At 52.3% G+C, this 14,838-nt stretch overlaps 1 protein-coding gene across 4 annotated transcripts in view; it reads right to left on the bottom strand.

Moving 5' to 3' along the window:
• The window catches only part of HOMER2 (homer scaffold protein 2), a 71,242-nt gene that overhangs the window by 12,733 nt on the left and 43,671 nt on the right, over nucleotides 1–14,838 (bottom strand). For all 4 annotated transcript variants that reach the window (XM_081114692.1, XM_081114691.1, XM_081114694.1 and 1 more), the window contains 2 exons: nucleotides 9,306–9,437; nucleotides 756–848 (listed from right to left, as the gene is read on the bottom strand). In XM_081114692.1, coding sequence (XP_080970818.1) covers nucleotides 756–848; nucleotides 9,306–9,437 — 225 coding nt within the window. The remainder of the gene's footprint in view (nucleotides 1–755; nucleotides 849–9,305; nucleotides 9,438–14,838) is intronic.

Below are 14,838 nucleotides of genomic sequence, written 5' to 3'. Positions count from 1 at the left end.
CCCACTGGCACAGGCACCTGCCCTTGTCACTGAGCATCCTTCATGCAGCCCCACCTCCCACCGGGAGGGAAGCAGCTGCCCTGTCACTGGTCCTGAAACACAGCGACCAGAGAACACCTCCCGAGGGCCAGGGACATGCATTACCCTCACCTCAACAGATACAAATTTCCTATCAAAATACATCATCCCGGGCCAGGCCGGCGTGGCCCAGTGGTTGAGCGTCGATGTATGAACAGGAGGTCACAGTTCGATTCCCGATCAGGGCACGTGCCCGGGTTGCGGGCTCGATCCCCAGTAGGGGGGCGTGTGCAGGAGGCAGCTGATCCATGATTCTCTCTTATCATTGATATTTCCATCTCTCTCTTCCTCTCTGAAATCAATAAAAATATATATTAAAAAAAAATGCATCGCCACATCCTGAAAAAATGTCAGGAGTCTCACAAATGCATGTCCTGTCCAGCTCGTGTGAACAGGTCAAAAAAAAACCTTCAAGATGCCCTGGGCTATACGTGCATAACCCATGGGCACAGACGATAGTGTGGTAAAGGCCTGGGGTGGGGAGGGGCCTAGAAGGGGTCAGTGGGGAAGTAAAGGGGACATATGTAAAACTTTCAACAATAAAGATTTTTAAAAGTAAGGAACTCCATAGGGGGCAAATGCCCTGCTGCTGAATTTCCTGTTTCTGGTCAAAGTGACAAGGAACAGAGTCTCGACCAGGAATCGCCCCGGCTTTATCTTATGGACAAATCACTCACTTGGGAATGGTTACTTGATGTCTCGATTTTCTCCTGCGACTTGTCTCTGGCGAGTCTGGCGGCTTCTTTCACCTCCTGGAACTTCTCTGCGAACTGAACATGAAGAGCAGTTACGAAGGATTTCATGGCTGACAATCCGCACGCAGCTTTATTAGCTTGCGTCCATGTTAGGCTAATCGATTCGGTACCCATCCTGAAGAAGGATTTTACTTGAAATAGAAAAGAAATGGATATAAGGAACGCTTCTTCCAATAAACACCAACGGCCAAAGTCTGATCCGGGTCCATTCTGCAGCTACTGAAGCTAGTGTGATGGTGAAGGACGGAAACAAACACCCCTGGTTAACGGTAACTCATACAAAGGCAAGAAAAGAAGCTTAGTTGTACCACAGAAGGAATCGGAAGAAAACACCATCATGTCTAAGGAAAGATCCAAGAACTCTTACAAATCAATGCAATAAAATAAAAATAAAAAACATCCAAAAAGTTAGGGAGGAGACACTGTTCTAGATTTTAAACGCGTAAGATATAAAATACCAAAATGCCAAATAGCAAAATGCACACATACTCTCTCTGACTGAACCCTGTTTTGAATGGACTGCCTATAAGCAACAGGGGGAATGTGACCGTGGACTGGACGAGACGACAAAGAAGAATCACTATTAATTTTATTACAAGTGTTGCCCTGCCTGGCTAGTGTGGCTCAGTGGTCGAGGTCACCGGTTTGATTCTCGGTCAGGGAACATTGGTCCCCAGTAGGGGGCGTGCAGGAGGCAGTGGATTGATGATGTTTCTCTCTCATCGATGTTTCTCTCTCTCTATCCCTCTTCCTTTCTCTCTAAAAATCAATACAAATATTACCAAAAAAAAAAAAAAAAAAGTGTTTCTCTGGTCGGTTTTCTCAGTGGTTAGAGCAGTGGTGGGCAAACTTTTTGACTCGAGGGCCACAATGGGTTCTTAAACTGGACCGGAGGGCCAGAACAAAAGCATGGATGGAGTGTTTGTGTGAACTAATATAAATTCAAAGTAAACATCATTACATAAAAGGGTACGGTCTTTTTTTTTTTTTTAGTTTTATTCATTTCAAACGGGCCGGATCCGGCCTGCGGGCCGTAGTTTGCCCACGGCTGGGTTAGAGCATCAGCCCACAGACTAAAGGGTCACAGGTTTGATTCCTGGTCAAGGGCACATACCTGGGTTGCAGGTTCCCCAACCCTGGTAGGGGCGTATATGGGAGGCAACCAATGGATGTGTCTCTCTCACATCAATGTTTCTCTCACTCTCTGCCTCTTCCCTCCCTCCTGTTCTCTCTAGAAATCAGTGGAAGAAATATCCTGGGGTGAAGATTTTTTTTTAAAAAAAAGTGCTAATGGTGTTATGTTGAAAAATGTCATTTTTTTTAAGAAATAAATTCTGCAATTTTTAGGCGTACAACGCTTTCTTTGATGTCTGTAATTTAACGTACTTCAGCTACAATAAAACATAAAGAAATATGGCAAACGTTAACAACAAGGTGATGTGTACGCGGGTGTTTATTATACCATACCTCTCTCGACATTTAAAAAAAGGTTTTAATATTTTCATGATAAAAAAAAAAAATCCTTAAAAACCCCAGAACAATCACACCAATCATGACCCACCGTCACTGACAAGGCAACTGATGTTAATTAGCGGGGACATTGTGTGAGCAGAGAACATTCGGTGACAGGCGGTGCCGGCGTGACAAAGCACGAGAGCTGAATGCGGTTGCTGAGAAACAAAAAAGCAAGCCAGTCACAAGGCCACCGACAACGCCGTGGCTTCTGCTAAGAACTCACGAACCTCTGAGCACGGGCTACCCTCTGAGCGCGGTACGGTATGGTGGTCTGCTCCGGGAGCCCTCACCAGACGGCGGACGCTGGTGAACCGAGCACCCTGGTCGAAGCAGAAAGGCCAGCTTTCTGCTGTTCTGGCCCCTGTGGCCCCTGCAGGCCCATCAGTAAAGCCACAGCCTCCCGGCCGGTGTGGCTCAGTGGTTGAGCGTCAACCCATGAACCAGGAGGTCGCGGTCCGATGCCTGGGTTGTGGGTTCGATCCCCAGTCGGGGCTGTGCAGGAGGCAGCTGATCAATGATTTCCTCTCATCATGGATGTTTCGAGCCCTCTCTCCCTCTCTCTGAAATCAGTGAAAACATATTTTAAAAAATTAAATTAAAAACAAACAAACACAAAGCCACAGCCATGGGGCTTCATATCCCCAAAGTGACATCTTTTGATGACATAATAATGTCAAGTTTTTCACTATAAAAGGAAAAAGAGTAAATCAGAAGGAAAAGCAGTGCCTGGGGGAAATATCATAGCGAGGCTATAGGGGCCATTATCTTCAGTAAAGAAAGAGTTTGTGCAAATTAGAAAATAATATGTTTTTATTAATTTCAGAGAGGAAGGGAAAAGGACATAGAGAAACATCGACGAGAGAGAGACATCCATCGGCTGCCTCCTGCATGCCCCCCACTGGGGATCGAGCCCGCAACCCAGGCAGGCGCCCTGAATGGAATCGAACTGGGGACCTCTTGGCCCATGGGTCCGTGCTCAACCACTGAGCCACACCAATCGGGCTGTGCACATTTTTTTTTAATAAGAGAAAGTTTATTTAGGAAGTCACAGAGGCAGCGGAAGTGAGCCAGCCTGGCTGTGTAGGCTCAGGAAGCAAGTCACAGAAGCAGAAGGAGGGGAGAGAAAGGTAACGCTCCTGGGGGGAAGGCGAGGGGGACGGAAAGGCGAGGGGTGCCCCCAAGGGGGAGAGCACCAGAGTTTGTGCAAATTGAAAAGGCAATTATGCAAACCCCAACAGAGAAACATCAAGACTCACAAATAAAAAACCACAATAAGTCAGCAACCTACAGAAAAAGGGCCCCGCCTCACTGAAGATGCCAATCGGAATAACGATGTCCCATGCTCTGCCTGCTCAGGCACCACACACTCACACACCATCACAACGGCCAGGAGCTGGCAGGACACTCCCGGGAGCGTGGGGTATCGGTGCAGCCCCTCGAGAAGCAATTTGGAGAAATGTATCACAAGCGAAAAAAAATATTCATGCCCACTGGCTCGGTGATAACACTTCTGGGAAACTGTTCTATGAAAACAATTGAGAATATGAAAAAAAAAAAAAAGGCCTTCGATAGATTAAGATCCCAGATTCATTTGTAATAATGAGCACTGGAAGCAATCCAGACGCCCTGGGAGCACGCTCCCCCCCCAGCTCCCACTGCGAGAGGAGAAGCACTTGTTAACCAGAGAGGAGCCAGATGGCTCTCCTTTGCTGAAACATCCCTCCTTCCAAGCCTTCAGGTTAATAATACGCCCCCCGCCCCCCTTATAAAAAAGCACACGTGCTTATACATTTAGAACGCAACGTTAAAAAACATTTTTTTAAACCTATACTCCCACCACCCAGAGATAAACACTAACCACGTATCTTTCTGCTATTTTTCTATCTGTATGTATACATCTGTTACACATATTTTCATATGTATATTTTTTGTTAATATCAGAGAGGAAGGGAGAGGGACAGAAGGATAGAAACATCAGTGATGAGAGAGAGTCATGGATCGGCTGCCTCCTGCACGCCCCCCACTGGGGATCGAGTCTGCAACCCGGGCATGTGCCCTGACTGGGAATTGAACCGTGACCTCCTGGTTCCTAGGTCGACCTTCAGCCACTGAGCCACACCAGCCTGGCCCACATATTTCTTTTCTAAAATGAAGTTATATTGTATCTCACTTTATACTATTTTTGAAATTACTAAGATGACATTAATATCTCTATGTAATTACAGGATCTTCTATTAGATCGTCTGAACTGCTGTACAATATTACCCCAAAGGACCTACTGGCGTTTATCTAACTAATTTCCTACTGCTGGGCATTTAGGTTGGTTTGGTATTGGTTTGTTTGTTTTTACTGTTATAAATGATGCTGCAAGGAAAATCCTTATAGCTAAATCTCTGTACTCAGTTACAATTATTTCCTGAAGATAGATTCCTGTAAATAAAACCCATTAATCAAAGGCTAGTCAAACCACAATGGTGTCTGAAAGGTATGCCCAATTCTCGTCTTTTACTTATTAGGACCATTCTCTGCAGTGGTAATGTAATAACTTTCATCAGAATGAAAGTATCATCATCACCATCACAGAAAACTAAAGACCTTTATTTCATCTTATTTCTGGCTTTTCTGGCCTTGGCAACTGAAGACACGGTGGCAGACACTGTCTAGCTGCTCAGTCAAAGGCCATTTCTCTTTTTTTCCTTTAGCTTCACAGAATCTCAAATTTGTCCGGAGCAGGAAATTTCCTAGGTGATAAAGAATGAGAACTGGCCCTAGCCGGCTTGTCCCAGTGGATAGAGCATTGGCCTGCGGACTGAAGGGTCCCAGGTTCGATTCTGGTCAAGGGCACATGCCTGGGTGGTGGGCTCCATCCTCAGTAGGGGGTGTGCAGGAGGCAGCCAATCAATGATTCTCTCTCATCATTGATGTTTATATCTCTCTCTCCCTCTTCCTTCCTTCCTTAAATCAATAAAAATATATTAAAAAAAGAAAGAAAAGAATGAGAACTGGTCTAAGCCAATCATGGCACCCAATTCTGTACACACACACACACACACACCCCACCCCTTTTTCTGGGGGAGTGGAAGGATGGCCTAGGGACCCAAGACTGACAATGAGACCCAAGGAGTCTGCCCAGGGCGTTTACAGGGAGGCTGTGTGGACCGCCTCCGCCCCCCTGCCATGACGCAGATGTGATGGACAGAGCTGCAGAGGTCTTATCACCAGGAGGGAAAGGCCAATGACCGACGAAACACACACACACAGAGCCCTCAGACCCAACATGGCGGAGGGGGTGCCAGTGTTGGCAGGCGCGGGCCTCCGATTCCTCTTCCGAATGCGAACAGTTCTGTCTGCTTAAGCACCACCATTAGGTTCTGATCCGTGCAGCCAAAGCACTCTAACTGAAACATGGAAGGATTAACACCCCCCAGGAAAAGAAATGGCCCTTAACTCAGGAGACAGGATGGAATGAGACAGGGCAACGTTCCCACGATGACACTGAGTTAACCAAGTGAACGTGAGGACACCACTTTGAATGACAGATGAAAGAACCGAAATGGGGCAAAACTCAATGCCAGTGTGTGCCAGGGCCTTGACGGGTCGACCACGGGGCCCCAGCAACACCCCCAACCCCGCACCCCCCTCTGCAACCCCGTCACAGCTGTGTGTTCCCTTCTCTCTGCCAGGAATGAGATGGAACGGAACCTAGAAGGTGACATCTCAAGGTCAGGTGCCAGAAAGAACCTAAACTTTTTTTTTTTAATCCTCACCTGAGGATGTGTTTCCATTGGTTGTTAGAGAGAGTGGAAGAGAGAGGGAAAGACAGAGAGAAACATCCATGTGAGAGAAACACATTGATTGGTTGCCTCCTGCATGGCCCGGGCCGGGGAGGAGCCTACAACCCAGGTACGTGCCCTTGACCGGAGTCGAATCTAGGACCCTTCGGCCCGCAGGCCAGTGCTCTACCCACTGAGCAACACTGGCTAGGGCTAGAACCTAAACTTGCTCGTTCTTACACTTGGCTCTCCTGCCATAAGCACTGGCCTTTGTCAGAACCGGCACGTGCCCCTCCAGCGTCCCTCAGCCGGCTGAGCCAGCACGTCCCTTCCGGAGGGTGGGCAGGCGAGGCCCAGGCTGCCTGTGGGAATCCGTGGCCTCTATTATTTTTGGAAAGCCTCTCTAAAGAGCAGAGAGTGTTCCCGTGATGCTCGCTGGTTACGGGGCACAGCGGTCCTTATATGGAAGCTGTAAAGATCAAGGTACCTATTTTCTTCCTGGGGGGTGGAGAGAGGCAGGGTTCTTCAATGAAAACCTCCACGAGGTGTCCCTTCACCCAGCCTCGTTATGGTGTTTGATTCCCAAGCCCCCTTCCCGGGCTGTGGGTGGCGGCTCCGTGGGGTCAGGCATATCTGGCCACGGCTGTCCCCTCAGCAACACGCCTTGGGAGCCCTTGAGCCCAAGCTCCCCTTGGCCAGCTAATGGCCACTTGCGGGCCTGCCAGCCTCATTTCCTGGTGATTGACCAGCGAGTGGTTAATCGTTCCCTTCACAGAGAAGGGGGGCGCCGATCGGAAACATTCTGAACAGAGGAGACCTCTGGTAAGTCTGTGCGGCAAAGGCAGGCACAGTCACAGAGCCGGGACTCTAGGGATGACTCAGGAAGAGGACTCCTCCGTGAGGACAGGGCGTTGTCGCCTGTCGGGGAGACGTCACGAGTGGCCACGGGTGGAAGCAGCACAGCCAGGGTCCCTCCGGTGCTCAGTGGCACACACACTGAGTTTTAACAACCTGTTCTGTTTCCATTTTGCGTTCTTCCTTCTTTTTTTTTTTCTTCTTTTTTTAAAATATTTTTTTATTGATTTTTTACAGAGAGGAAGGGAGAGAGACAGGGAGTCAGAAACATCGATGAGAGAGAAACATCAATCAGCTGCCCCCTGCACATCCCCCACTGGGGATGTGCCCGCAACCCAGGTACATGCCCTTGACCGGAACCGAACCTGGGACCCTTCAGTCCGCAGGCCGACGCTCCATTCACTGAGCCAAACCGGTTTCAGCAGTTCTTCCTTCTTTTGAGTCTTTTCATTGAAACTTTCCCCCTTTATCCTTCCTACTCTGGTTCCTCCAAAGTTTGAAGAAATGGTTCCAAGCAGCTGGGGGTGGGGGGTGGGGAGTGGGGCAGGGGTTCTCAGACCATCTTGGGTGTCTGTGAGCTCAGGCCCTGGGTGGGACCGGGGCGTGTGTGACCTGAGGCAGCCCAGCCAGTGCCCTGTCTCTGACAGGAGCCTCCACATCTTGCTCTTCCCCAGGGACCTGAGGCTCCCGCCCAAGGAGTTGGGGTGTGAGGCAGGTGTGGGAGGGGGCCAGCTGGCAGGGGAGGGGTTGTTCCGCCCCTTCCCCCCCACAGACACTAATTCGGGGTGCAAAGGCAGGAAATCCTCACAGCCCACTTCAGCCAGAAGTTCTGGTGTCATTCTTGCAAGAAACCAGCATCATTTACACCAGGGGATGCTGTGCAGCAGTAAGACAGAAGGCTCTCTTGCCCTTCGAGACGGCAGGGAGGGACCCGGAGGGCATCGCGCTACGTGAAATAAGTCAGTCAGAGAAAGACAAGTATCACGTGATCGCACTCATGTGTGGAATCTAATAACAAAACAAATGGATGAACGGAGTGGATCCAGAGACAGGAAGCATGGAACAGAGGGCGGAATGTTGGAGGGAAGGCGGGGGAGGGTGGGTGGGTGGGAGGTGATCAACCAAAGACCTTGTGTGCATAGATGCATGGCCCATGGACACAGACAATATGGGTCTGAGAGCCTGGAGGGGGGGACTGGGGGTGGGCTGGAGGGGGTTAATGGGGAAAAGGGGGACATATGTAATACTTTCAACGATAAAGATTAAAATAAACAAGAAATCAGCATCATGCCTGCTTCCACTTTATGCAAATTCTCCCTGAGCCTCTGCATTTCAGAAAACAGCATCGCTCTCCTCCCCGAGGCCTGGGCTTTGAACTCTCCTTGGGTTTCGTCAGCTCCTCTGACATCCTTTCAAGAGGTTCCCGGGTCACATACACCAGCCAGTCTCGCTTGCAACCACCGTATCCTTAGTAACTGCAGGGGGCTCTCCCACCACCCTGAAAGGGAGCCTGTTTTCCCAAACCAGCTTTCGGCTCCTCTCATCGCCTGGGTGAGGCCCTTTGGTCCCCGAGACCGTGACCAGCGCCGTGTGCGCCTCGAAACCACTCTGGGCATCGGGAGTGTGACCTAGACCCTCGGAGAGGCAGGCCAAGACTATGAACCCCCTTCCTGGAAGAAAACACTGTGTGACAGCTTAAACAGTGGGGACTCGAGGTTAAGGACTGCTATGAGTCCTGGCTGGTGTGGCTCAGTGGATAGAGCGTCGGCCTGCGGACCAAAGGGTCCCGGGTTCGAGTCCAGTCAAGGGCACGTTCCTTGGTTGCAGGCTCCTTCCCAGCCCGGGCCCTGGTCGGGTCTCGTGCAGGAGGCAGCCCATCGATGTGTTTCTCTCACGTCGATGTTTCTCTGTCTCGCCCTCTCTCTTCCACTCTTTCTAAATATCAATGGGAAAATATCCTCGGGTGGGGATTAACAAAAAAACAAACAAACAAAAAGAAGTGCTATTAGCTGTCACCTCACCCCCTCTCTCTGACTAGAGCTCCAACCAGAGGGTTGGCGGCCGCTGCTGACACAGCCCAGGGAGCAGGGCGGACACGTGCTGAGCTCATGCTCTGAAGCCGCGTGTCGGACGTGCTTTCCTTTCCCAAGTGACATCTCCATTTCAAGGAACCTGGCATGTCTGAAAGGTCACCTGGTCTGGCAGCCCTGCGGGGCCAGAAGGGGCAGAGCTGCAGGCAGAGGCGTCCTGCTCACCGCCAGCTGGCCCTGCCGCCACACGGCCAGGGCCTGGGGGGAGGGGGTTCGGGGGGGGGGCAGGGCCACGTTACCTTCGTCAGCTGCTGCTCCGACGAAAACCCCAAACCAAACACCGTGTTGGCTCTGCTGTCGGCCCACTGCCCGAACTTCTGCGACGTTTTGGTGAAAGTCATGTTGGGCGTGATTGTGCTGTTTATAATCACCTGCAGGAAGACAGCCGGAGAGCGGAGATGTGAACACCCCATCAGACACGACAGTGACGCTCTGTCTCTGCGGGTACAGCCAGGACCTGGCGCAGAAGGCGGGCCCCCCACCCTCCCCGACCCGGACATCCGTGCCGGCTTCTCGCGCTTCTGGCGCCCCCCCCACGCTGAGTCAGGTACACAGCCACGATGAGGGGCAACGCCAGAGACTTAAAAACAGACTCTCGGCCTAAAGTAAGAACTTACAAGTTATCAGTGGGAGAAAGTCTCTCCTAAGTCTAGTTTCCAAAATTGCTCTTTATTTGCCCAAAGCTGCCAGGCACCCAACTGCCCTTGATGGCCAATCAGGTCACACGTTCGCTGAAGAACGTCACGTCGTACCTTTTTATTTATTTTTATTTTTTTATTTTTTAAATATATTTTATTGATTTTTTACAGAGAGGAAGGGAGAGAGATAGAGAGTTAGAAACATCGATGAGAGAGAACCATCGATCAGCTGCCTCCTGCACATATCCCACGGGGGATGTGCCCGCAACCCAGGTACATGCCCTTGACTGGAATCGAACCCGGGACCCTTCAGTCCTCAGGCCAATGCTCTATCCACTGAGCCAAACCGGTTTTGGCACGTCGTACCTTTTTAAGCACCTGGCACCCCAGTGTCCAGCTCAAACAACTTAGTGTCCATAAGCAATCGGGCCTCGCTGCTTCGCAACAGGGAGGGAAGGATGCACCCCAAGTGGGATGATGTTTGGAGGGTTGATGTACAAAGAGACCACGTATGCAGGCGTGAGCTGGGCGTGGGGAGAGTGAGGGACAGTGGAGGGACCTGGTGCTGACCATCGCCCCTCGGCGGCCTAAAAGGACGAGGGAAAGAAGAGGCTATAGAATGTGGCCTGGCCGGTGTGGCTCAGTGGTTGGACGCTGACCTATGAACCAGGAGGTCATGGTTTGATTCCTGGTCAGGGCACACGTCCGGATTGCGGGCTTGATCCCCAGTGGGGGGCCTGCAGGAAGCAGCCGATCCATGATTCTCTCTCATCATTGATGTTTCTCTCTCTCTCTCTCTCTCCCTTCCTCTCTGAAATCAATAAAAATATCTTTTAAAAAAATCATATCCAGTCCTAGCTGGTTTGGCTCAGTGGATACAGCATCAGCCTGCAGACTAAAGGGTCCCGGGTTCGAGTCCGGTCAAGGGCACATGCTCGGGTTGTGGGCTCGATCCCCAGTAGGGGGCGTGCAGGAGGCAGCCAACCAATGATTCTCTCATCATTGATGTTTCTATCTCTCTCTCCCTCTCCCTTCCTCTCTGAAATCAATCAAAATATATATATATATATAAAGAGGTTATAGGACATGGAAGGAGAGAGTCCTGGAGAGCAGGCTGCCATGAAAAGAGAGGTGACCTTCTGTGAAAGACACACCAGCAAAGCAAACACCCTCGCCCCCTTGCCTCTGATCTCCGGCCATCGGCCAAACCCAAGCAGAAGCCAGGGGCCCCGCAGGCCAGCCTCTCGGGGCCGGAACAGGGCAGAGGATGAGTCAGGAGGGGTGGGAGGAGGACTCCCAGCACACGGTGATCACTCATTCATCCGGCACAGCGTCCTCGCTCCACCGCACGCCAGGCATGCTGCCAGCACAGACACGAAGATGAATGAGTCCCAACTGCTGCTCTTCACCTTGCAGGTGGCCAGGAAGAGGGTAAAGACAGGTAAACAAATAGTCGCCAAAGAACCGATGCGTCATCAAGTATCAAGAATAGGCTCCCTCTGACAGAAATCCTTGGAAGCCCTAAGACTCTAAGAAACACTCCAGAAAAACGCCCTTGGAAATCAGGGATTCTTGGACGTCTGCTAAGCAGCATCATCACTGTGTATAAAACGAGAACTGAGCCTCCTTCAGTCCCCAGGTCCCCCCCCTCACCCCCATCCCCAGGATGCCCCTCGCACCCACACACCTGCACGGGGCAGGCACCACCGAGGCCTCTCCCTCAGGGCACACGCCCTGCTCCCCTTGCATCTTGCGGTGGGAGTGCCTCTGCCCGCTCATCCCCTACGGACAGGCCTGCTCCCAGGGGCAGGGGGATGGCTTTGGTCCTGGGTCAGCTCGGCGACCTCTCCTTCTGTCACCAGCATCAAGGAGCCCAGGCATTTCCCAAACACAACCTACAGGATCCCAGGCGCTGGAGGTCAGCCAAGGAGGCGAAGGAAGCCTTCTCCTCTCACCGGCTGCTCTTGCAATCAATCCCCCAGGCGGGTCCTGCAGGCTTGGCAAAGCCCTGGCTCTCGGACAGCTCACCAAAGGCCCTGGGGCTTTTGGAACTTCCTAGGTCCTTGGGGGAGGCGGGAGGGGGAAGAAAGGGGAGGAGAGCCATCATTTTCTTCTACGGGATCCTTTACACTCCACAACCTCAACGCCCTCACAGTAAGCCCGTCGCTACAATCAGTGAGCCGACCGCTGGCCGCTCTCCCGGGAAACCCCGGGCGCTGACCTTCTCAAAGCGGCCGGCTGACAGCGGGAGCGACCACGCTGCCAAAACGGTCAACCAGACCCTTCTCCCTTCGCTTCCCACGAACACCCTGGGCTGCACGCGTGGCTCAGGCACCGAGACAAGTCCTCCTGCGAAGCTAGACGGGCAGCTCCTCCAGATCCGCTCCTTCTGGGCACGAACCTGCCCTGTCCTCCGGTCCCTGCCTGGCACCGGAAGCCCCCTCAGTGCTTCAGTGTTGCTCTGAGGCTCTCCCTGTTTCTGACTTTCGCCCTCCTCGGCATGAATGAGGAGGTGAAAGAAAGCGGGCACCTGTGAAAGGCCTTTTGTCAGCTCTGGGTCTGCGGTGTGAGTGCCTGTTCAGGTGTGTCAGGGAGAGGGTGGGGGTGAGGGGATGGGGCCCAGGGAGGCTTGGTTCGGGGCAGGCGCATGGGCCCCCTCCTGTGAGCCCAGAGAGGACGAGGATGTAAGTCATAAGCTCAAGTTCACTAGGAATGTGGAAACGGTATCACCATTGTTTGCTGTTGTTGTTAATCCTCGCAGAGGATATTTTTCCATTGATTTTTAGAGAGAGAAGGGAGAGGGAGAGACAGAGGCACACATCGACGTGCGAGAGACATCGATGGGTTGCCTCCTGCACGCACCCCGACCAGGGCCGGGGAATCTGCAACCAAGGTTTGTGCCCTTCACCAGAATCGAACCCGGGGCCTTTCGGTCCTTGGGCCGATGCTCTATCCACTGAGCCAAACCGGCCAGGGTGAAACTATATTGCCATTACATTCAGAATATGTCTGATGACACGAAGGAAGGGTCGGGCGAGGATGGGGGGAAACGGGAGCTCCTAGAACGGCAAAGCCACTGCAGAAACCAATGTGGCTTCCTCGGATCACGTGAAAAGGGCACATTCCCTGCCACCCGCAATCCCAGACCTTGGCGTACACCTGAGAGAAAGCTTCGCATGGGGAAAGCAGGGCAAAGGGACGCCGGCGTTCACAGGAGCCGTGTCTGCAAAAAGCACGCCCACCGCCGGCAGAAGGCACCAGCTGGGATGCGTCCATGCAGTGCAGTACTGCCCAGCGGTGGACGTGAACCAAGGCTGCAGGCACCAACCCGGCTGAATCACACGAACATTTAACATGACGTAAGAAAATAAACAGGAAGTCACAAAAGCAGACATACAGTATAGGTCTCCAGGACAATCCTATGTACACAAAAGCCTAAAACACCCAAAACTAAATAATATATTCCCGAGCACAGGGATCCACCAACTAGTATAGCCCTCTGGCCAAGTAAGTGCACCCGTGGCCTGCTTTTGTAAATAAAGTTTTATTGGCACACGGCCACAGCCATCCGTTTACACCAGCCATGGGCAAACTACGGCCCGCGGGCCGGATCCGCCCGTTTGAAATGAATAAAACTAAAAAAAAAAAAAAAATACCGTACCCTTTAATGTAATGATGTTTACTTTGAATTTATATTAGTTCACACAAACACTCCATCCATGCTTTTGTTCCGGCCCTCCGGTCCAGTTTAAGAACCCATTGTGGCCCTCGAGTCAAAAAGTTTGCCCACCCCTGGTTTACACACTGGTCTGTGGCTGCGGTTCTGGCTACAAGAGGAAGCTGATTGGCTGCCACGGACGATATGGCGCATTAAAAAATTACTACCAGCCCCAGCTGGCTTGGCTTTCTCTCTCTCCCTCTCCCTTCCTCTCTGAAATCAATAAAAATATATTTAAAAAACAAAATGGGACATAGGTCCCCCACACTCCTCGTCATGGAAAGTCTTTCCCACGCCCAGCGAGGGGGAAGTTGGAGGAAGCTGGATGTTTTCCACCGGAGGCTGGGACCCTGTTGCAGCCGTTGGAAGCCACGCTGCCGGCTTCCAGAGCGGATGCCAACAGATGCTTCTGTCCTTTGCCGCTCGCCACAGTCAGGGAAGGAAAGAAGCCAACGTGCGCTGAAAACCTACTGTGTGCCGAGAACCTAGCATGTGCTTGCTCCCTGAACAGAAGGTGCCTGTATTTATCCAGAAGAGGACACTGTAGTGATGGGCGGGGGGGACCCCGACAGTGATTTTGGAAGCCGTTTTGCATTTCCAAGAGAAAACCCCACGCAAGTCAGATTTCAGAGGCGTCGAGCCTCCCAGGGTCCCCGCCAGGCAGTGCTGGCTGCCCGGGGCGTTGCTGACCCCTGGTAGAACGGGTGACCTCGAACGTCTCTCCCAATATGGGTTCCTGTGATCCTATAAATAACGGGAGCCACGGGCGGTGGCGCCGTCCAGAGCTCCCGCAAGAAACGCCTGCTCCAGGCCCATCTTGTCCACAGGCGCAGCCGCGGCTCCCGAGGATGCGATGACTAACCCGGCCTGTGCGAGCGCCAGCAGCACCGTGAGATCGAGGGCTCGGTGACCACACGCTCTGGAAACGGAGCCCTCAAACCCGCCGTGGATCGCATGCACGCACGGCTGTTGGTGCTGCCGCGACCCGTATCAGGGCTCCGGAAGCTGGGTCTGCGAGGCACCCGCAAGGGGCTCCCAGCCGTCCACGCGCACGGCCCACCTGGGTGACGGTCCGAGGCTCCCATCCTGGTTCCCTCTAGCCCAGTGGCTCTCAACCTTCCTGACGCCGCGACCCTTTCATACAGTTCCTCATGCTGTGGTGACCCCCAATTTCTTCGTTACAAATGGAACATAATGAAAGCGTTGTGATTCATCACAAAAACAATATGTAATTATAGATGTGTTTTCCGATGGTCTTAGGCGACCCCTGTGAAAGGGTCGTTCGACCCCCAAAGGGGTCTCGACCCACAGGTTGAGAACCGCTGCTCTAGACAGTGGCCCTACCCCTGCCCACTGCCCTCCTGTGGACACAGCACGGCTGGCACAGGCCCGGAGAGCACGCGGCCAGCTCGCCCT

Source organism: Myotis nattereri (genome assembly GCF_964212035.1).
Source record: "Myotis nattereri genome assembly, chromosome: 21".
Lineage (NCBI taxonomy): Eukaryota > Metazoa > Chordata > Mammalia > Chiroptera > Vespertilionidae > Myotis > Myotis nattereri.
The sequence above is the reverse complement of the archived record's forward strand: the minus strand, read 5'-3'. Positions and strand labels throughout refer to the sequence as shown.